At 45.5% G+C, this 24,193-nt stretch overlaps 2 protein-coding genes across 2 annotated transcripts in view; one reads left to right on the forward strand and one right to left on the reverse strand.

Moving 5' to 3' along the window:
- Positions 1-24,193, forward strand: part of T265_00661 (hypothetical protein) — a gene marked incomplete at both ends in the record, with an annotated part of 57,917 nt that overhangs the window by 28,159 nt on the left and 5,565 nt on the right. The window contains 2 exons of the mRNA XM_009164489.1: positions 805-884; positions 7,866-7,977. Coding sequence (XP_009162753.1) covers positions 805-884; positions 7,866-7,977 — 192 coding nt within the window. The remainder of the gene's footprint in view (positions 1-804; positions 885-7,865; positions 7,978-24,193) is intronic.
- The window catches only part of T265_00660 (hypothetical protein), a gene marked incomplete at both ends in the record, with an annotated part of 15,420 nt that continues 7,158 nt past the window's right edge, over positions 15,932-24,193 (reverse strand). Inside the window, 2 exons of the mRNA XM_009164488.1 lie at positions 15,932-16,548; positions 18,663-18,993. Coding sequence (XP_009162752.1) covers positions 16,213-16,548; positions 18,663-18,993 — 667 coding nt within the window. The remainder of the gene's footprint in view (positions 16,549-18,662; positions 18,994-24,193) is intronic.

Genomic DNA, 24,193 nt, shown 5'->3' on the forward strand with positions numbered 1-24,193 from the left:
TGATGATGATGATGATGATGATGATGATGATGATGATGATGATGATGATGATGATGATGATGATGATGATGATGATGATGATTCGGGGTTCAAACACAGGTCATTGAAGCACTGGTCTATGATCATACATAATCGACAGCAGTAATAGTGATAATAGTAACATTCTTTCCGTGCCTAGTTGTCACGCCGTCCGAAGAATGGATGAGGGTCGCGGTCCTGTGAGTTTGTTTAAGCCTAGACCAGCGGTCGAGATTCCAGGGCTGGATTCGAGAAAATGACCTTCTGGTCAATAAGCTCGCGCCCTAACAACTGAGCTTTCACAAGCCCACTCGATCACCCAGGCAAATCATGTTCACGCGACGACCCCTTTGCTGAAGATGGTCAAGTATGGTAACTAGTTTTATCGCCTAAAAGCCTATGCTTTTGTCAGTTAGCACACTATCATCACTTTCTTGCTGTATAACCTGTTCATCTGAGGATAATTAAATCTGAATTTATCCAGCGATTTGAGTGACTACAGAAAATTCCTCAGAACAAGTTTCCAGGCTTCTAACAGATTTAATCACTTCCTTGGTAGGTGTATGAGAGAGGTTTAACAATGAATAGCGCTTTGAACACTGCATGATCCAGCTACCCTGTGACTAGCACCATGACGGTATCCAACTAAACATTTATATCTAACATGTTACCATGCAGCGGTTACTCCAGTTTGGTACACCCGGTTCATTTATTGATTCTCATTCTTCAACCTGTATGCACAAAGTTGTATCTCTGCTGACCTGTGGTTCATCTTTTTCCCTTCAGACGTTCTGTGATAAAATGAGCGAAAGCGAACAGTTTTACCAGCTGTTCGCTGGGGATCAGGCCGTTCCCTTTGAAGTAATGTAAGTTGGGTGATCATGTTTCCTTCGAAATTTAGCGTATGTCAAGCTGAAACCGGATGTTCACTGAAGAAATAATTAGCTTGACTATTACATCAGAGAAAGACATGAATCCGCAAAAGAAGAACTTAACACAGAGCATTCCCGCCTTCCTTATAAGGGGTCCTACAGTTAGCAAGGGAATCTGGCCTGCCCTATGTCGGCTTTTTCCTCTAAGGTTCAATAGTTGGTCGTGTATGACGGTCAAATCTGTCCAGGACTCACTACTGGAACGGATTCTCTTTAGAGGACCACCATTGAGGATTCACCATGATCCTAAGAAACAAACAGCAGGACAGGCGGTACTTGGATGCATAAAACTGAAAATTTAAACAATCTGAAAGAGGAGCTCAAGCACATAAAAGCCAAACGAAGACGAACAGCGTTCAAAAGACTAATCCGCTAACTATAGGCTTTCCCAAAGTCCCCACACCAGCTGATCTACCTTGGCTACTACCTCAGCTGGAGTTTGTGTACTACCGTTCAGCACTGCTGATCACAGCTGTGTTAAAGTGAACAACAACTGACGCCTGTTAACACCTCCATTTAGCCTGAATTATGCAATGGGTCAGAAGCTAGTGTCACCTCAGCAGATATCCGTAGTGACTTTGGAGAAAAGTGGATCAGAATGAGGAAACTTGAATAGCGCCAATTTATGAAATAAACCTCCGACCTGTGCGCGCCAAGCAAAGACATCGCTTCACATGAGGAAACTCATTTAATTCCCACATAATGATTCACCCTGTCTAAATTTGGACAAGGACCTAGCCATGTCACACTGTAGCATATAGGATGGTGCTTCTAAAATAAGTTTCTTAACTTTTTACAAAGTGTTCACAAATCACAAATAAGTGTGATGTAGGCTCGCGGTGAATGTAATCAGACCGGCCTCCTCGTAATATTTCGTATGAAGGTTGCTGCTACATTGCATCCGCCCGGACCTACCTTACGCCTGAAGTTGCTAGCTAACTTGTCATATGCACCGAACTCTAAAGTCATCCGGTTTTCTCGGTAATACTGAGGAAATCACTTCCGATAAACTGAAGCATCCTGGTACACAGAGGTACCCACGACAATAAATAATGACGCTCTCACCCTGGGAAATCTTAATTCATCAGAGTACGCATCTTTGATCTGGCTCCTTAGGCCCCCACTTATTTTTCAAGCCCAATCCCCCACTCCCCAAAGGAGAGAATCTCCCTTAAAGATTACTGGCCATTAACCTCACTGGCCTCTCCAAGAACATGTCACTGTTTTTGTACAGACAGGTTCTTCATACAGAGGTCACTGCTTCGTTTTTCATCAATTGTGCAACGCGTTCACATTATACGAAACAATGCATCCAGAATAGTTCATTGTGGTTAGCTTAGATGACTGCTTAAAGTTGGTTGGATTCCAACAAATCGGTGCTAATGTGTTCGAAGTAGCTAAACAGCGAGTGGTCTTGAGCGAGTAGATTCTATCCCCAACCAAACGGAAAAACGAAGGCTATCCCTATCGAAGTAGCATCACCCCTTCACTTAAATGGCACTTAAAAACATGCATTGCATTGTTTTTTGCTCATTCTCACCAGCCAATGTGGACAAAACCGTAACAACCGAAATAATCGAAACTAACTGCTACATAGTTTGCGGCTAGTTTACTGATATTCTACCGTATGAAGTTCCTCCATCCAAATGTCTGGTCAAAAAAACTATCTAAGCGACTAAATATAGATGGAACAATTGTTCTATAGTGTCTGGTCTTTCCCAACTTGGAACAAATGTACAAGAAGAATATAGTGGAATGGAACTGACCCACACGCAAAGTTCTTGTCTCTATTAGGGTGTACCATTACTTATGCTCTATCTCCCAGGTGGGATAACATTTGATTTGCCCGGCGACTGCAATGTGGCAGCAACATTCATGCGAAACGCTACAGACAGGCCGATTGAACTACTTTACAAGGGGTTTGCGCTGAGCCAAAGATGGTGCTGCACGCAAAATCTCGGCGGCGCTGTAGATCCAGAAGGTGAACACAGAGAATTTTGCAAGTCAGCATCAGGCCTTAACACGATGGCATAACAGTAGACACCTGCACCATTTACGTGGCTACCACGGAGGCATCAGCGTCAGCCGTCAAGTGCTCCGGGTTTCATTGCAGTAACAGGTGATACGGATAGTCCGTTACCACACCGTCAAGTTGGTATAGGATAACCTGGTAGTACTTAATTAACTCTGTGCTTATCCGTACTGTCTTCCTTAGGATGATGTCGGCGTGATTAATAATTAGATAACTGAATAAACTTCTTTCGGTCGCCAGCGTTTAGCTAATGGGTCCCTGAGAAATCGAGCTATTGCTCATTCTCAGACGTGCGCGTCTGCATGTTTTACAAGTCCACACGGTCTAGGCTCCATTGGGGGATTGAATTCTGTCAAAGCGGCTCGCTCGTTTTTGTAGCATTGTGAAATGTCACTTCTCCAAGCTTCTCAGACCGGTTTTGAAAGCCGTCCTCCTATGATCTAAAATGGAAGTTACACTGAAGAAGTTGCCACCTGGGAGTGAAACCTTGAGAGTCAGCTATTCCGGGCTTCGAATTTTAGTTAAACCATAAACAGCGCACTTTGGGACTCGAGTTTCGGCCATTCGTTCCAAGTCAATCAGCGATTTTGGTTTCGCATCAGACTCTATTCAGCTCCAACAGTGCTAGCTCTTCGAAGTACGTTGGTTTTCCGGATTCCGTCCTTTCATTTGGTCCGAAAGTTTTTGCACAAGTAGTGCAAGTGAAATCTACGCGCAAGTGATATATGCAACTTTCTGCACGGCTTGTCATCCGCATTACCTTACATCCATGCAGTTTAGGAAGCCACAGTTCTGTAATCCACTGGTTTTGGATCTTCTGGATGTTTTGCGCTAACCGTGCAGTGATATGATCTGAGCTCGAATATCCTCGTTGAGTTCCATTGCTGAATTTAGTTGACGACGATTAATCTTCCTGGTCAAACTATGTCAGTTTGACAGTGGTATCCTGCTGTCAGGTTGTTCATTGTGTTCACTTGTTTGCTGAAACATGCGTAGCCATCCACTATGAGAGGCACACCTATTGCAGTCAGTCCTCGGCGGCTCTTTTAAGCGGCGGCCCAATTGCTTGCCCATGGAGTGGAGAAACGAAGGCTTTCAGTTCAACGGTTTCAGAATTGGCAATGTTGTGGAATATAGGTAGCTCGGGTTCGCTGATTGGTTGTTGGTATCACTCACTCAACCCCGCACTGACGATGTCACCTTGATCGGTGATCAAACGTTTGCAATCCAATTACCAAGCTCGGCGAGCAAACCAACAACCAATTTTGGAATTCATTCGTCCAGTATTTTCCCTCCCCACAGCGTTTGTTGTGCAATATATCCTTCAAGGTAGCATTTACTTGTTTCATTGAGTGACATAAAAGTGTCCAGCAAAAACAGTTTCCCGAGTTCAAATCAGCAACCACACTTTTCGTCCACAGAACACCTCGTCACCAAATGAAGAGAAATCATTAGTGTGTGCACCGTGATGTTTATACGAATCGGTAGACAGCACATCTGAAAGTAGAACGCTCTACCTGATGTCACCCGACCCAATTTATAGCCCTTACTCATCTCATTCCTAGTAGTGAATAAACAAAATCCTGGTCTAGTTCATCATAATATGCCACAAGTACCTGACCCTTCATTTCCAACAAAGTCCTAGTGCGCTAAGAGGTCTAATCAATCGAAGTTGGAAAGTGAAGGAATTCCGAAAGTGGAAGACTTCTTAACTCCATTGGGTCAACTGAATACTTGTTAGGGAACCCAGTAAGTTTTGAGAGGTTGTTCCTCAAATGTGCACTCATTCGTTGTCAACACAAGATGAAACAAGTAGTTTCTATTAATTTCGTGTTAACTCCCACCTGAGCACATATTAGCTTTTTTTTTCTCGGATTCTCGATAAATAGATTCATGTGTTCTGATAGTCTGGTTTGGCATCTGGTCCTATTCACGGCTACGGTCTCTGCAGTGCATATTATTTTGGCTACGAAGAACAGCTTTTTGACTGTCAAGTTTGGTCATAGGCCGGAAAACCGTAAATACTTTGGTTCAGTGGTTCGTTTCAATGCGACACCCAAATACCTAATGGGAGCGTCTAGAAATAAGTAGTTTTGATTGTTCCCGATGGTAACACCTATTGTATTCATGGTTGGTCACTGCGCTTATGAACAATAAATCCTTCCCACTTTGCTCAAAATTATTCGGCTATGTACTTATATCTCCCAGAGGAGGGTTTGCACTTTGAGCTGAAAAATATCTACTCTTTCCGATAACCATACCGGGATTTGACGTGGTGACACGGTTATTTCGCTACTTTATTTAGAATAAATAGGATTGCTCTAGGCATCGAAAAACATTGTTAACGCCTGATCCATGGCTTCACCGCCAACTAGAGCACCCAGTTCCAGGATAGATATCCAGTAACCAAAGTACCTGTTTTCCATCTATAATGTATGAATCGTCGCTTGATCCATAGAGCATATGCTTCCACGCTTTGTTCTGCCTAAGCTAATCGCTAGGTAAATGATAACCAAAACTTGAGTACTATTCAGTTACACTGAGTAACGCAAATCGACCAGAGAGATTGCTTTTGTTGGTTTACTTTAGGTCCCACTGGCTCCCATGCTCTCGTGAAAATGTCCTATTTAGTTCCAAATTGCATCTCAACTTAGTGACCAAGTGCGTAGTTGAATATCAACGTAATGGACAATGCAAAACAGTTTCATGATGCGGTCCCCCACTCTTGAAGTTATAATCTCTGGTCGCAGTAGTGTGACATAACTCGTACCTGAATTGAGTTAGATGGTATACCTGGAGTCAAACGTACGATAATCCATAAAAGCGGAACCATGCGGGTACGAGCAATTTCTCTTTCATGGGGGTACTCCTCATCATCGATGATGCACTGTTAGCTTAAGTCCGAAAAGAAACCAGCCCCAGTGAAGAGGCAAGAACCTGTTCCATGTGATTGTTTATTTTGGAAGTACTAATGCAGGCTCTGTAATGGACAGGTACTTCGACCTACAAGGATTCCACCTTATTTATTTTATTATTGTTATTATTATTTATTTTTTTAAAGTGCTAGTTAGCTTTTGATCCTCCGTTCATCCGGTTCTCAAGTTTCAGACGCGGTGTCATATAACCACACCTACAGTTTTACAATTTTTGCTTTCTAGTGTCAACCACATTGTTTCTGAGAACCCGGAATTTTCCGAACAATTCAAGTGCCCTGTGGGATCAAAAATGAATCCCGTAAACCGGTGCTCGGCTCCCATTTGAATGGACCTACTTGACACAGCATTTTATGTTACTGTTTGTTTCACCCCTCCAAATGATTCTAAACACGAATTTCACATTGCATATCATTGTGCCCACGATAATTTGTCCATATATACCATTTAATAAACAAAGTAATCGTAATTGACAACCTATTTGATGTTATTTTATCCGGCGTGATCAGTGAAAATGCGTAAATACCAGATAAGAAAATGATTAAGCTATCATATGGTATGTCATAATCACAGTACAAATAGGCTCTCTTGACAAAGTACTATTTTCCTTGTTTGTGGCATCTTCGTATTCGAGGATACTTTTTTTCATAGTCACATCACTCTCGTTTGAACGGTCGGCCTCCTGTTCTGACGTAATTATTCCGGTGAGTTCAGACCAAAGAGGAGAGAAGCACTGGATTCGAGTTTCCTCTGATTGGAGCTCACCATCCAATGGCCGTTGCGGGATTTGAACCCCGGACATCTGACGTGCGAAGTGAGCGTGCAACCACTACTCTACCAACGCACGTTAGACGCATCCGAATTTACAAGCCTGAAGACGAACTGCTCACACTTGAGAGATGTGATTGGTGTGCCCGACTCATCAAACGACCACTCAATAACTGTCCTGGTTGTGACGATCAATTGACGCGCCAGTCAGGTAGCGTGACACACGCTTGAAACCCACTGGGCAACATTTTGGTTGCAATTTTGGGGTTTTGCGGAATAGGTATTTTTGTCCATAGTCACACCACTCTCGTTTGAACAAGAAGGATGCATATATGGTCGGCTAACGTCTAAGTCGGTAACGACAGGCAAATTAGTTGCCCTTGCGTTGTACGTTATTTTATACTCGTTCACCATCTGCTGGTTTCTTTATGCACTCCTGTTTATATTCCTTGATTTAGGCTACACTTTTCAGGGTCTACCGTTATTCCTTTGAAGTGAGCGCAATATTCAGCAAGCCTGATGTATTAGTAACTGTCTCTTGGTCCAAACTCTTACATGGTTGCTCTTTTTATCCATCCTTGATTGAGCTACCGCACAGAGTCGTATTTAAGAACTGTCTCTCGGTGGATGACCAAATACCATAAGAAACTCGACAGTCAGAGTATAAGATTCATGGACCCGTAACATTGCTTGTGTACCAGTTAGTCCAGTCAGTCAATTTATCAGCTGCTATACTTTCGATCACCGGAAAACGCGATAGCGTGGGACATACAGCCAAGCCTTGGAGGTAATGGCATGTTCAGTTAGTTCAAGAATCGGGTAGCCACGCAATGAGGGCGAAAGCTTTGATGCACGAGCGCCACTGGCTGCGCTATTTAGACATTTTTGCCAGTGTCAGTAATCATTGATGAGATGAGTCCCGGGGTTCCTGTCCATAGAAACGGCAGTTGCGGACCCAACTAAGTTTACTGCTTAGTGTTTTTGTTCTTCATAGCCAGGTCACACATCATCCACCTCTCGGTTGCTTCCAGTCAGCATGAGGTTGGGGAAAGAAAGCTGTGTGAGACAGACAGTCCTCTGGAATGCGGAATACATCTCCTAGCCATCGCAACCCATGAAGCCTGAGTAATTCTTTTATCACTGGCGATTTCCTCGTTCCTAAGACCATCTGGCGTACCTTAGCACTACTAATTCGGTGTTCCCACCAGGCCTGACCAATGCGTCAGAGATGCCGATGGGCACTTTGCTCCTGGACACGCCGTCAGTGAACGCAACACTTGCAGTCCAGGGAGAGGTACTGGAATTTGTAGAGCATTTTATGTATCTTGGAAGTTGTATTGGTTTCGACTGTAGTGTGACAGACGAGGTGAATGCACGAATCTGCAGGGCCCGGGTTGCGTTTGCTAATTTGAGACACCTGTGGCGTCAAAGTACTGTATCCCTGTATCTAGCTACAGTGCGGGTTGTTTTGTTGTATGGCTGCGAGACTGGGCCTGTTCGAGTAGCGGAACTGAGACGTCTTCAGGCGTTCGACGATCGCTGTCTCAGAATCGTTGCTCGTGTGGGTTGGTGCCGTCGTATCTGTAACGAAACAATTGGAAAGCAAGTTTTCGGTTGTGCAACGGGAACTTCCATTAAAGAATGTGTCCAGCACCAGAACCTGAGTTGGTTGGGAAATGTGTTACGTAAGACGAACCATCGTTTGCCGAAGAGTGCTGTTTTCCATGCCCAACTCAGAGCGGTGGAAGCAGAAAGGTGTCCAACCCTTGACCTCGCAGATGGGCATGAAGGAGATCACAAAAAGTTTGAGTGCTGTCGGTGCTGCTCGCATTCTAGGATAGAGACCGCGTGATGCCGGCGCTTGGTTGGAAACGTGGTAAGCTGTGGCTGGTAATCGATGCTTTTGGGGCTCTGGTTGTCAGTTTCTATCCAGATCACCTGATTGACTGTCTGGAGCTGTAGGCACCTCGGAATATTGTGGTAAGCTAGCACTAAGTCCCTTCCCCGTCAACCTTTATTCTGTTCTTCACAATAAGTCATGGTTGTACGGCAGCGAAGCATCGGTGTTGAACACCGATGTCATACTGTCGATGATGATGGTCGAACACTGACATCTTCCGTACTTTCTCCGCGCATAGAGGCCACATTTCTTATCCATAAAGCAGTACAGATCGCACTGCCGCAGTGTAAACGCTGTCCTTGACAGACAAACTGACGTGACGTCGGTGTCATAGGTGTCGGCGGTTGGCGGTGTCGGTTGCCCTGGCCTATCCGATTCGATAAGTAATCACATTTCCAGCCAGTCTATCGAAACTTACACAGCTGTCCAGGTAAACAAATTTTATCCACCACTTCAATTGTCTTGCCTGCAAGCATGAGCTGGAGGGTTGATCCAACCTTATCTTGTTCAAGCATTTTATACTTTGCAGGTGTGAAGCGCATGCCAAACCGCGTGGCAGAATTATTTAGGTTATTTACAATCGTATGCATTTCGGAAGCATCTGAACCAAGGAGAGCAATATCATCCGCATGCTCAATGACTGTGAGCGAACGTCACGGGAGCATTTCGACACCCGAGGATTCAGACGAAGGCAGAAGAATCTCAAGCAGCATATCAACAACAAGGATGAAGAGGAAAGATAAGTGAGGACAGCCTTGTCCTACACCGTTGGACACGGTGAACCCAGGCGAAAGATTCCCGTGTACTCGTACACGTTCACACTTCACATACAGTGCTCTCATAAGCTATAGAAATTCGGAAGAGAGCTTCGATCGCCAGATACCGGTCGAGAGAATTAAAAGCAGCCTCCAAATCAAGGAAAACGACCATAGTGGGACGTTTGAAAGGGTGGCGCTTAAAAAATCCGTCTCAGTGAAAAAGTTTGGTCGACGCACCCACGAATGTCTCCCCTGATAATCCATCAACCTGCACAAAATAATGCCAAAGTGCACCTAAGATGCGACAGATACCAGGCTGATTTTCGCATGACGCTCATACGTCCTTTATGGTAACTGGAATGACGGCCAAGGAGCTTCATTCGACTGGTATTGTTTTCGTTCCATTTCCTCTGCAGTATGCTTGTTGGAATGTTCACCAGGACCTGGCCACCTTCTTTGAAGAGTACGGGATGTAGACCATCTGCGCCAAGTGCCTTGTCGTGTTGGCGAATTAATATCTCGCCGGATTTCTGTTGTTGATGGGGTGCTGGTATCGATGTTGCATTCATGCCCTTCAGGTTCTTCCAGCGGTTGCGTTAAGGTGTTCAGCTCATTGCCCTTTGTGAATGAATGAACGTTTTGTCTTCTTCGCATACTTTTTCGCTGGCGCTTGTTTCCTTTTGATTGGTTGGTCGAATCAGCTGAAATAGGGCTGTTTTCTACAGCGAAAACCTTTTGCATCTCCCGGGCCTGTGGAATTAACCAGCGTTCTGTCAATCATCAAGCTCCTGATTATCCGGTGTTTGACGAATCTGAGTGCGCCATCCTAGGTGATAGTTGCCTTTGTGACGGCAATAAGATCTGCTGGTCTCGATTATATACAGCTTTCACCTAGTCGAGTTAGATGACCTGGACAAACAGTTCTGAAAGTATTGTTTCTGTAACTTGTCTCCATTCAATACCAAAACAATCTTCGCCATTCGCATTACGACACGTTTGCAGTAGCTTTCTAGCCATATCGGCTCGATACTCTTCAGCTACCGAGACTTTTCGGAGCTGATGAACGGAACTGCTCTCCTTTGGCAGGCGTAATGCTGACGGAAAACGAAGTGTCAACCGGGCCCGCACGATGGCGTGTTCAGAGTCAAATTGCGTACCCCGGAAGGAACGACAATTCTTAACTGCTCAGCATCGACTTCAAATCTACCACCTAATTGTGCTTCTTCCGGACTTAGTCATCAAACTTGGACATTCATATCACCCGCCAGGATTACTATATCCGGCACTGCATTGTACGATGGGTGGGGAGGGGGTGCGGAAGAAGGCTGATGAGCAAAGGGCCGCAAGGGTGAATGATACTTCCTGGTAGCCTAGACCGAAGAGAGTTTGGTTGAAGTACCCCACCTTGAGCCTTTGACTCAAAAACCTGACCCACAAGGCAGTGGAAAGTTGTAGGGTTTTGCTCGGGGACTCTGCCCCTAGCCTGACTCAAAAGTCTGAACCACAAGGCAGCGGTTGTGAGTTTTCTTGGGGGACCCCTCCCTGAGCCAATGACTCGATAGTCTGACACACTTGACTGTAGGGCGTCGACCTACCGAGATTATATAGGGAGTAGGGCATTACCGTGTCAGTTCTGATGTAAACGCGCAAAACAGTTGTCTTTTGAGCAGCACGGGACTCAATCGTATTGAATAATGCTCCGGTGGTCACGGTCAACCGTTTGGCGATCAAAGTGTGCAGTTCTTAAAGCCAAACTTTTCTAACCTGTTCTTCCTCTGGGGAAGGCAGCATCGTCACTTCGGCAAATATGGATATGCTGGTCGACTGGGGAAATCGTCTTAGTGCCTTCACACTCCTACCGCATAGGACAGTATGACTTTACCCCCTCGGAATACGATCACTCGCAGTACGGGGACTCGCTGTTTTTCGTCAGACTGCTCCCCGTTGGCCTTCCTGGAATAGTTGGGACTGAGTTCCAGCCAGTATAGCCTGCAGGATCATTGCAACACATAAGTTCGACCACCACAACAAGGTTACAGCCTTAGATCGAGATCACTCGGACGAATGACATTTGGCTGTGCAGTTTTAGAGCTATGCCCGTGTGTGTTGTAGCCGCTCGCGACCAGGTGACGCTCATGATACAACCACATACGCCCGTAACGTGTAGACCAGTTAGTCCAACCATGCTAGTAACCTAAATTTGCAAACGACGAATTATGTGAAGCGAACGAAGACAGACTACGTTAGTCACACACCTACTGCCACCTTCTCAACGTTGTAAAGGCCTCGTTCAGCTGTAGCACCCTTTCGGTGCCTAACTGCCATGCCACCCGAACGAAGCACGAGGGTTGGAATAGTGCCAGGTTGCCCGGGCCTAGACAGGGAAAGTCGAGTGGCAGAGGTCAAGTTCGAACCACGGACCTTCCGGTCAGTGAATTCGTTCTCTAACCACTTGAGCTATCTTTCCCCCAAGTTCCGTAGTTCACGCGAGGAACGCTCACGAAAGACCAAAGACCCAAGACCCAAACAGGGTTACACAGATAGTTCAATCCCATTGAGATAGGCAACAACTTTAAGCCGAAAAGGGGAAGACAACTGTCTGGTCAAAACAATGGTTATATACCGACCTCCTGGAGAGTTAAACGCGGTAATTATCCTTGACTCAGGGTATCCGGGCCTTGGGAGTACAAAACCATCAAGGAAGCCAGAAACCAAGGCAACCTCTGACACCGAATACAAGTTCGGTTGATCCCCATCCACATAAAACTGAACAGGATTCCCGATGCTTATAACCCACAGGGAATTTACAGAAAGTAAAAATGGACACTTGTTTGGAAACCCACAGAACAGTTTGTGAGCAGAACGCAGTAACAATCAAGAAGAATCAGCCACTGACTGACGATATGCATGACCTGGGCTTTATCTTACAGATATCTCGACCTCTCTTTAGAGACGCACCTGAAAGACCATATACTGTGGCGTCATCAGCATGCTCAGCATTGACGAGGCCCAACAATTGTCAGTTCATCAATCCACTACCAAGTAGAGACTAGCAAAGTCTTGAAAGTCCACTTTTTTTTCTTTTAAGCATAGTGAGCTGCATTGTGTTCGCAAAAGCGCATAAAACGAGGGCACCTGGTTCACGATTCGAGGTACGTCGGATTTCCTGAATCGAGATCTCAACTATTCCTGATTCATTAAGCAGTTGGTTACCTATAACCGAAGCTCAACTTGACTTTTCCGATCCCTAGAATTTCACGATACAGAAACCTGGTTTCCCCAAGAGCGAACGACCGAGAATGCACCAAATCCCTACGAGTAATACCGATTCTATGAAAATGGTCACCAACTATAAGCACATTAACAACTGAGAAAGGTGAGTAAACCGGATCGTAAGTGGACAGCTATCAAATCAGTGTCTTGGCCAAGGCTCTGATGACGCATGATGTGCATATGAACCAAGACGGCGTAAACGATTAATCACGTCGTCATTTTAGTGACGGGAACGCTGAAACAAAATGCGGTGAGCCAGATGGTGGAATTTTCGAAGCAGAAACAACAGTCAATTATCACTCAAGGCCGTGTCGGTGAGTGAGTCGATGCGAAAGTATGATGTAGGTTGTTAGGAGTCGAACTAGACGACTGCGATGTGACCGTGACCAAGAATGATCACGGCTGTCACTGTTAGATGCGAATTATGTTAACGGCGTGCTAACAGAGCTTCAGGGATTGTGAAACGACCACTGAATGTGTTCAGGAAAGTGGGCTGTCAGATGTCAGTTTGAAGTGAGTTCAGAGACTTCCTTAATCTCTGTGGGACGAATAGGGCGTCGCGCTCTACTAACGGACGCGAGTCAAACGCAGAACGTGTACATTGTTACGGTGGACTGAGAAAAAAATCGCTCAGTTGTAGCACCCTTTCGGTGCCTAGCTGCCGTGACACGGAGGCACGAGGGCTAGGATACTGTCAGGTCGCCCAAGCCTAGACAGGGGAAGTCGAGAGGCAGAGGTCGACTTCCGATCAGTAAATTCGCGCTCTAACCACTTGATCCATCTCGCCCCGGTGGAATAGGGCCCAAGGGTAACGAACAGGCTTCGGGTATTCAAATTTTATTGAGGAAATTAGGCCCATTGATCGACAAACGAGGATTTTAGCAGAGGTAGGACGGAATGAACTCAAGGAGTTATTCGAATACAGACTTCATTCGAACCACGAGTGTACGACTCGAACCAGCGAAGAAGCCAAGCGCTATGGGCTGTTGGTATTTTCCCGAAGCGTTTACTCCGCTGCCGAATATACCCGTGTAACGGTGATACTACTGATGGGGAGGCACGCGAGTAGTACGTGTTGCTCGTAGAATTTCGCTTTGCGTCTATTGAAAAAGGGAGATCTGTTGCGGAATTCGTGGATCACTTTGTAACATTTGCCTGGATTTGACCGACGAATGAGTGGAGTCAATGAATCTCCAGGAAAGTTCAAGAAGACTCTTTCGGGAGAAGACGGGTGTCCAGTTTTTGTAACTAAGATGCAGATTAGAGTTTTGCTTCCCTGTTCAATGGTCTGTAACCGGTCAGTTGGCATTTCCGAATAAATAACTCCGCAGCGAAGGCCTTCTTGTTTTCACCCTTATGGATTCCACATTTCTTGAGTAAGGCAGAGAACAACAGCCAACTCTGTCGCCGCAAACTAAATTCAGCAACGCGTGGGTAGTGCATGATGGCTGTCGTGCTGTTTGCTGGGTTGAAGAATTCAGTTGCAAGTGTTCCGTTACATATCAATCGATGCGAGTACATCAGTATTGCGCCTATTTGTAGGAATTGAAGAATGTTGACCCGTTTATATACGCCTCGTTGATACCGTGAGACCTCCGACTATGTTTGGTCATTCAAAAGAACACAACAGGTTTGACAAACGTCCCACAACTTTTTAAATAAGAATGAGTAGAAGGGACCAATCCTGATAACCCAATAACTCACCTAAATACAGATGGGCAAACTAACTCTTGTGACTTAAACTCATGAGCACGACTACAGGAGAATGAGTCAGAAGTGTGACCTGTCGCACTAACAAGATCGTAACAAGTGCGCACAGCAGATGCTTCAGAATAGACACCTGAAAATTGGCCAAATGGACGCCCAGGGTGATGACAGCTTCTTTGTTGTGTAGTTCGCTTTCGAAACGAGACTTCGGCTCCGAGCCCTTTGATAACACCCGGCCTACACGTGACCACCCCGAAAAGTACCTGCGTGAAAAACGGTCTCAACCGGGACCAATTTTGTCATTGAGACCATGTGGTCTGACCGCGGTGCAGGACTTACCAGTGTGCCAGGATTCACGAAAAAATTGAACAGTTCTAGGTGAACTACACTCATTTGTATGCCCATGTAGTTTTTGACGGGAGACTCACGTAAACCCAGCCGAATCTATCCTTTGTCATATTCTTAATCAGCTGAATGTGTTGCTGGGTTCCAGGTGAGTCTCCCGTAAAAAGTCAAATTGGTATGCAAATGAGTGTAGTTCGCCAATTTCGCGCAACTCGGATTGAAGTTGAACATACGGTTGACGGAGACTCGTGGGCTGTGCCTATCTGATGATCCCCAAGGGCGAAACCGGTTGTGGACTGTTGAAGTTTTAAGCAACCTCATGAGTAGTGTATTACGTCGGAATAGTCATACTTTACATGCAACATCTGAGCGAACATCAAGTTTGTATTGTCAGTTTTTTGTTTTCTTAGGTGGAGAAGCTTTCACCTAAAACGAAATGGCCTGTTACGATGCCTAGGTGACGGCTGTGGAGCTGAACCACTTGCTTGCTGAGTTCTATGTACGAAATGATTCTCTGCTACCACAGCAATTATTTTTTCAAGCAATGCACTGTAGAGAGTGGACGGGAAAAGCCATTGGAATCAATCTGTTATAGTGCTCTGATGAAATAAGGATTCAGACAGTCACACATCGGTGGCATATGGTCTACGAGCATAACTGAAGTATCTTAATGCCAATATCCAATTACATCATCTTGGGATCTCGATCAAAGAGACGGCAGTTGTAAGTACGACCAGGTTCACTGGTGAAGGTCTCCTAATGTGTTACCAATTAGTGGATGACCACCGTTGGATCTTTGCTCTTCCCTTACAAATATGCCTGTTCCGGAAGATCTGAGTGATAAATACGGTCCGCCCATAAGCGATGTGCACTGTCTAACGGAATAGCCTACTGGTTGTTACGTTGTCTATCCTGTGCGAGATCAATCTCCTCTGCTAACCTAATAGGGCAATGGCGCAGCCGTAGAACCCTTTCGGTGCCTAGCTACCATGCTATCCAAAGAAAGCACGAGGGTTGCCAGGTTGCTCAAGTCTAGACAGGAGCAGTCGAGATGCATGAGTGGTGTTCAAAACACGGACCGTCTGGTTAGAAATTTCGCCCTTGACCATCTCGAGCTGGGTAATGCTTCGGAGACGATGATGAAATGAGCCGGTGCGTCCAGCTATCACAGACAATTACGTCGTCGTGAACTTTGGCTAGATGATTAGCATAAGAATACCCAAACATAAACTAGGCAAAAAGCGGGAAAACCCCTAAACATCCGACAGAGACCCAAGCTCGACTACAAAAAGGGTCACAGAAAAAAAAACGAAAAGACCCCCGATGATCCTAGAGGAAAAAGTACACAGTGAAAATGATGACATGGTGAGATGTACAGAACACACACCTCGAGTACAGGTTCAACGACGCGTTCGGTAATATAACTTGTCATTACATCACAACGTAGATCCTGCAGAACGAACACTCCAAATAATTGATGACAGAGGTGAGGTTTTCAGGAGGGGGAACGGGCCGAAGTTCAATAACTGGGAATCACATTATACCATTAGGTGGCGGTTGTTCCACCCGCGCTCGAACCTGGATCATCCTTCTTTGTGTCGTCTTTCTTCGGCGGGGTTTTGTCCTTGGAAGGAGCTTTGGACAAATCACTGATTGCCTTTTGCACATCCTTGTCTTTCGTGTCCACACCAGCCAGACCCTGTAGGACAGACTGAAGAAAGCCAGTATCATGCAACACATCCAAATCGGAAGTCAGGACACCGGTACTTGCAGCCCCAAGCAGAGCAGCAGCAGAGGCTAATGTACCACCTCCTGGCGCGGATGAATCCGGTTTTTCGGGAGCTGGCTGGTCCACGTCCATAGCAGTAGCTCTAGGCTCACCCTGTGCAAGAAAAACAATATACGGGTAATAATGACGTCTTATATGGAGTCTAAAGACATAAGACTACGCCCATTTGTCCGTTTATTACTCTTGAGTCTATATCAGTATGCACTCACCAAACTCATTATGCTTGACCTTTCACAGGGAATATTTTTGAGGGGAACAAGGGAAAGTATGTAATCTCGAGAGTGAAGGCTACGGGATGTGGGAATCAGTACTGATTCTATTCAACTCCGGAACAATGGACAACATCAGACTCGATTCAGTTGTGCCCGTAGGGCCTGTATTGAGACTGATCGAACGAAAATTCTGAACCAACACGAGACAAGGCCTTTGCTAGATATGAAAAAACTGAATAGCCGGAATGATAATCTCATCGTTCCAGTACCATCAAATGTTGTCATATGACTGAAAGTAGTCTTATCTAGGCTATATTCTCAAGTCTAACGATGACCCATGCCTATTTTAGTAAGCTTATGATCCGCAGATATGCGAGTATCGGAAGTCGGTTGTGGTATGAAGACCTCTCTTAGTGAACCCAGTTAAAATTCCACCTTGAAAAAAAATCTACCTCTGCTACCAGGGATTTTCGGTGCCAAGTCTGAGACCTGGCTCAAACTCCATAGTATTCTTGTTGTATGGTCATATGTTGGAAAAGCTTTCCTAACAGTCGAATAAGACTATCACACAAGTGGCCAACGACTCCGTGACAGGGAGAAATACTTCAGATAGAGCAATCACCTGGTTTCCCCAAGAAGTTGCTATGGTTGGTTTGTCCCTGTCCCTGTAGTCAACAGTTAGATACTTGATAACCACAAACGATGGTAACACCATCAGACACGTTCCGAAGCTGGTGAAAACACGACCCATTAATAAATTCAACGATTGTCTATCAAACCTCTCTGAAACGAGGTCCAGATGACACCATTGGTACTGTGGAGGACGTGGGACAACAGAATCAGACAAAGGATTTAATTCTTCCAAACATAAGGTGGAGCAAATGTGAGGGTTTGATGTCCTAATGAAAGACGCAGCTCAATACCGATGTGTCTGTTTTTCTTGCTTATGTACAATCTGACAGTAAGACACCAGTCACACACCTCATACGGGGCATGGCAGTAATAGGCCTAAAACATTCAGTACTAAATCAGTTGATTTGTTTGTTCAACTAGTAACAATTTTTGTAACCCGTAACTCACTTTTTCCATGACAGTGTAAAATGGATCGGAGTATGTGCTGTTGCAAAGCCAAATGACCTACTAAATAGTGGTACAAATGAACAACAGCCGCGAATAGAGAAGAAAGGAGTTGAATTTGTGATATTTATAGAGCCTTGCCTTCGTTGATATAAGCAACTCGGCAAACAGTGGTTGCCTACCTGTTGATTTTCGCTGAGGAGTGCAGGAAAAGTGTGAGAACGGAGCAAGGCCGATGTTGCCTAGGGTTATGAAGAATTAACTGAAGACTCAGAGTTCAATTCCAGCAGCAGAACAATCAAACTAGAAGCATAGACTCTGATCATTGTCCTGGTGATGACTGTTCAGACAGACGATGCATTTGGCTCACTAGGTGCCAGAAAGCAGCCTGCGACAAATAGTAGTCAGTAACAAGAGAGAGGCACCCTCATCCGTGAAAAAGAACTTTTAACACTAAGACATTCAGACCCGAGTGCACCATGATAAGATCTAGTAGGAGAAAGGTCAACCGAAAGCAGCCCACAAACGGTGATGCGTTAAGTCTGAGTCGACGCATGTGGGCTGACAAACGGATGTATATCGTGTATGTAATGTACACAAGAGTATAATATATAATACACGAAACTCGATGACAATATATATATATGTATATATACATTTAAAGATGTATATATGGTGGACGAAACTTGTCCTAGTGAAGTGAAGGTAAGCTACCCACGGGAAGCAACAGATATGAATAAGGCTGCCCAACCACAGTGGAGAGTATTTGAAAAAGTTGGGGATGAAAATACGCTTTATGCTAAGCAGCGGTTGATTTATTGGACGCAGTTGCTGTGTGAACATGAATACAGGAAACCAGGAATGAAACAGGAAACATGAAAAACTCTTCAAGTGACAGTGAAGCCTACATCAACGCACCTCCGGTTTTGCACTTGTTTCCTTGGCCATGGGTTCCGTAGCTTGCTGCAGGGACATCTCAAGTGCATATGCGATCTGCTCATCTTCTGTCATTGCAGCCAAATCAATATCCATTGGTAGGGCAGACCCGGGTGGACGAGCAGCCGGTTGCATTGACATGCGTAAAGCCTCTTGAAGCATGGCCTCTTCGGAAGTACCCGAACCGGCTGAATACGGCAACATGCGGCAAAGAGTGAAATTAGGAAGTTGATATTTGTTCGATGCAGAGAACATAGACAAATTGACTGTCGTCTGAGCAGTAAGGAATGGTACGTACGTATGTTCCAGCATACTGGAACTCATTAGTGTATAGTCCATTTGTCACACTTCTCCGAACATCCCAGAGTGAATTTCTAAGATAACTAGTTGAAGCGGCAAACCTGGAGCTGGATAACCGAGAGGTAGCAATTGTATAAGGGGTGTTCCGGTAAACAAACCTTTTCAGTTGCACTCCTCGGTTTTCTCAGACCTTCACCAGCTAACTAATAAGTGCTACTATTTAACCTCCAAATTTCTGTCGAACATAATTTAACTGTTTTCCGTAGAGATAACTGGTTCCATAGTAAAATAATTTTTTACAATTTCAAACTAGGGAAGTCCATGAGGCCGACAATCACAAAGATACCTTAAGTGCTTACTTAGTTGTCTCATACGGAATTCACTTCCTATGCTTACATGTCAAACAAACAAAGCCGAAGTTGCGTTTACCGCTCATTTGGTGTTCTTCAGTCGGCGATCAAACACATTACCTCACGGATACCAAAACAGTATTGAGGCAATTCAACTCCATCTGACCTTTGTCTCGCCCAGAAATTCCGTGAATACCACAGATGTGCTTGGAAGCAGTTTCCAGCTAAATGGAGTTTTCATATCGACTGACAGAATGCGGCTAATGAGAACTAGCGTGTAACCGTAGACCGAACACACTAGCCCTTGAAATACTGTGCTCGTTCACCTAGAGATCACCTTGGATTGAGATGTTTCACAAAGCTAGTTTTCCCAACAGTTATCTAAGTGCGTTTAACCGGGCAAACTATGTATAAAAAAATCATTCAGCTGTAGCACCCTTTCGGTGTCTAGCTGCCATGCTACGCGAAGCAGGTACGAGGGCTGGCATACTGCCAGGTTACCCAAGCCTAGACAGGGGAAGTCGAGAGGCAGTGGAGGCCCCTACTCACCGTCTTCTCGTGGCAGTGTCCTCACCAAACTAAGGCCATTGTTGAGCAATATAAGCTGGTTGGCGGTCCAGCGGTTGTACTTCTAGGGGATGGCTAAACCCTGATTCTAAAACAAAAACGGATAACATAAATCAGCTTCAGCGAATGGAGCAGTTGAGATCACTTTCTGAATCGAATGGCCAGGTTGGTGTTGTAGACCCACTGTTACCTGCTGCCTTGCAGGTTGTACTTGGTTGTTCGAAAGGCAGATGAATTCGGTGGCTTCGTCGACGCGATCGGTGGAAAATCCCCACAAAACTATAATTAGTTTACTGGTTAGTGTCTTCAGAATTTGTTGCCAGGTCATATACCGTTCACTCCTTGGTAGCTTCTACTCAGCACAACGCTGGGTCCTCTGGTATGTGAAGTACATGTCCTAACCAGCGTAATCTACGAAGCGCGAGTAATTCACCTATTATGGGAAAGTTCCTTTTTCCTAAAGCCATCTGGTGTACATCAGTTCTACTAATTCCATTTTCCCACCAGAACCGATCAATGCTTCAGATACAACGAGGATCGAACAGTGGCAACTTTCGTATAGCCTTTGCGCAGGCCAATTGAGTTTGCTGGTAATAGCTTCCATACTTCGCTGCAAAGCCATTGTTTCACATACGTTTGACGAAAACTCGAGGAGTGCTCCTACCTGATGGGCTCCAAGAAGGACGAAACTGGTCGTCGTCTTTCAACAAACTTGAGGAGATTTTCATTTTGAAAGGAAAAGCTTGATCACCAGACACTGCCAAAGTTTCTGGCGATCAACAGGTCAGGAAAAACGACCAGAGTGGGACAGTTGAAAGATTGGTGCTGTTCAAGGATTTGTAAGTATCAGGAAGGTCAGCTTCTTGAAAGCAATAACCGCTGAATGTCCGAAATCTATTGAGCTCCTTAACTCCACTGACCGGGCAGACGACGCCCCCTCAACATACAGCACGTTACAGCCTTGTATGAAAGCCAGACAGTGTGAGTCAGCGTTAGATCAAGGTCAGACAACGCCCCCACAATATGCAGCATGTGACAGCCTTGGATCAATACCAGACACGTTGGATCAAGGTCAGACAATGCCCCACCAATAAAATAGCTTGAGGCCGTTGTATTTTCGCGCTCATGCTCTCGCACTCTCTTTTCGTAATAAAGCTGTTGTGTTCCTATCGGAAAGCCTTTTTCTGGTCATAGGCGTTAGAGCGGGAAAAGCAGTCAGATATAACAGATTGGCGACGCAGATTTATCCTAGTTTCACAGCGACCTAGCCTCCCTCGAAATCTCTAAAAAAAGAGCGTTCAGCTGCAGCACCCGGTGCCTAGTTGCTATGCCACCAGAATGAAGCATGAGGGATGGGATACTGCCAGGTTGCCCAAACCTAGACAGGGGAAGTCGAGAGGCGGAGGTCGGGTTCGAACCACGGACCTTCCGGTCCGTAAATTTGCGCTCTAACCACTTGAGCCATCTCACCCCCAAGAATCTGTAAAGATATGGTCGATGCATCCACGACCAGAGCGAAACCCAGTTTGGTTCTCACGAATCTGTTTCTTCCGATAATCGATCAACCTGTAGAAAATAATAAGAGATCACCTTAGGTGCGACGGATACTAGGCGGATACTGCGATGGTTTTTGCGCGACGTTCTTGCACCTTTTTTGAAAACTGGGATGACGGTTGAGGTTCATTCGACTGGTATTGTTTCCGTCCCCAATCTTCTGCAGTATGGTTATCAGACTGTTCACCAGGACTTCGCCACCTTCTTGGAACAGTGTGAGATGCAGACTATCTGAGCCCGCTAGGTTGTTCCAGCGGTTGCGTTAAAGTGTGCAGCCTATCGCTAATCAAGATTTTGTGAATGATTCAACGTTCTGTAGCATACTGTTTCGCTGGCGCTTGACTTCTTTTGATTGGTTGGACGAATCAGCTGAAAATAGGGCTGTTTTCTACAGCGAAAACCTTTCACATCTTCTGGGCCTGCGAAATCCACCAGTGTTGTCATTCTTCATGCTCTTGATTATCCGGTGTTTGAGGGATCTTGGTGCGCCATCATAGGTCATAGTTGCGGTTATGGCTTCTGTGGCAGCAATAATATCTGCTGATCTAGATCATATCCCGTGCTAACTTAGTGAGTCGGATGACCTGGACAGACAGTTCTGAAACCTGACAGCATAGCTTCTCCCACCCGCTTTCATTCAACTTCCAAGCAATCTTCGCCATATTACTGTATGTTTGTAGTATCTCTCTAGCTGGACCAGCTCGATCCTCTTGAGTTACTGTAACTTGTCGAAGTTGATGGATGGAATTGCTCGGCTTCGGCACACGTGGTGGAGTGATAACTAGACCGGTATTAGCATGAACGGAGTGAAGTTACGTATCCCAGAAAGAAAGCGAGTGCTTAATTGATGCTCCCCATCCGTGACTGACAGCCGCATGGTCCTATTGTGTCGATGGCGGCTTTGTGTTTTGTGGCCTCCGAGTAAGTCGATGTGAGTGTTTGTGCTGGAAGTTCGTACTGGACAGAAACATACGATGTTAGGCACAACGAAGTCAATCTCCATTATCCGTTCGATGAGTGCCAACCTCAAATCTACCACCTAACTGTACTTCCTGAGGCCTTGGTCGTCCAACTTAAGCATTTACATAACTCGCAAGGATCGTTCAGCTGTAACACCCAGTGCCCAGCTGCCATTCCACTCAAAGTAAGCACGGGGGCTGGGAAAATGCTAGGTTGCCTAAGACTAGACAGGGGAAGTCGAGAAGCAGAGGTCGGGTTCAAACCAGGGACCTTCCGTTCAGTGAATTCGCGCTCTAACCTTTTGAGCCATCTCGCCCGCAAGGATGAATATAGCTGTTCTGCGACAGATCTCCCAGACTCAAAACTGCAGTCTATCGAAGCGTACGCTGATACAATAAACAAACACCGTTTGCAGCACCGACCTGCATTGATCCTAACTGAACCAAACAACCGCACAGTGCAAGGACGATTGTATACTGGGATACAAATCAGTTAGAAGTTTTCACCTCCGGTACCACGAGCCATTGCATCAGGATAACCAGACACCCAGTGGGTGGGATTTAAAACATTTGAGCTCATCCTAGACAGCAAGAGGTACATGACCGAAGTAGGGTCGCGAATCATTCAGTTGTAACACCCTTCCGGTGCCTAGCTGTAATGCCACCCGCAGGAAGCACGAGGACTGGGATACTGCCAGGATGCCCAAACCTAGACGGGAGAAGTCGAGAGGCAGAGGTCGAGTTCAAACCACACACCTTCCGATCAGTAAATTCGCGCTTTAACCACTTGAGCCATCTCACCCAGGGTCGCCAATAGGTGTTTTGGAGACAACAAACATCCACAGAAAGAGAAGGCACGGTTTTAGAAATAGAAATTTGCTGCCCAATTTGACAGAGAGCACCGACATTAAAATCCCCAAAGTGGATAAGAGCCTCTGGGTTTAGTTAGGGATTATTTTGGACTATTTTGCTGAGCGACTGTTCAAATACAGAACAATGGTTAGGAGAGTGGAAACTGAGTTGATTGCTATGCATCTTTAATTTGACCGAAAAGTCTGAAGCACAAGGGTGTAGGGCTTCGTTCAGGTAACCTAATTCTAGCCACTCATCCAATGTCTGAACCGCGAGGTGGCGGTTGTTAGTTTTCTTGAGGCACCATTCCTGAAGCCACTAACTCAATGGTTTGACTCCCGTGGCTGCATGGGGCTGGTCTGGATTGAGGGCAAACGAAGTAACGCATTATTGCCTGAGCCCTAATGCGGCTGCATACAGCAGGTGCTTTTGACTAGCGCCAGAAGCTTTTATTCTTCTACTTCGATCATAATAAATAATGCGCCGGCACTCATGGTTAACCGTTAGGCGATCAGAGTAGTGTGGCTTTCAGGAGCAGGCTTTTCCAACCCAAGTTTTATCTGTGGAAAGCATCAGCGCCGCCTCCAATTAGATCTGCTAGTCACCTGAAAGAAATACCTTACTGCCTTCACCCTCCTATTGCCGGGGACAGTACGACATTAAGTCCAGGTCACCCCGTAATACGATTTCTCACAGTGGGCTCCAAGTCAGCCTTCCTGCTAAACCTTACGGAACTGAGTTCCAGCTAATGTACCCCTCAGGATCGTGGCAGCACTGAAGCCCGACTACCATAAGATGACGGCCTTAAGTCAGGAGTCAACGAAAAGGCACCTTTAATGTAGCACATTTTAGTGTAATTGGAATAGACCAATCTGCTTTCACCAATTGTGGATCTACAAAATTTCCCAGACACTAGGTGGGGCAACGCAAA

Source organism: Opisthorchis viverrini (genome assembly GCF_000715545.1).
Source record: "Opisthorchis viverrini unplaced genomic scaffold opera_v5_6, whole genome shotgun sequence".
Taxonomy (NCBI): Eukaryota; Metazoa; Platyhelminthes; class Trematoda; order Opisthorchiida; family Opisthorchiidae; genus Opisthorchis; species Opisthorchis viverrini.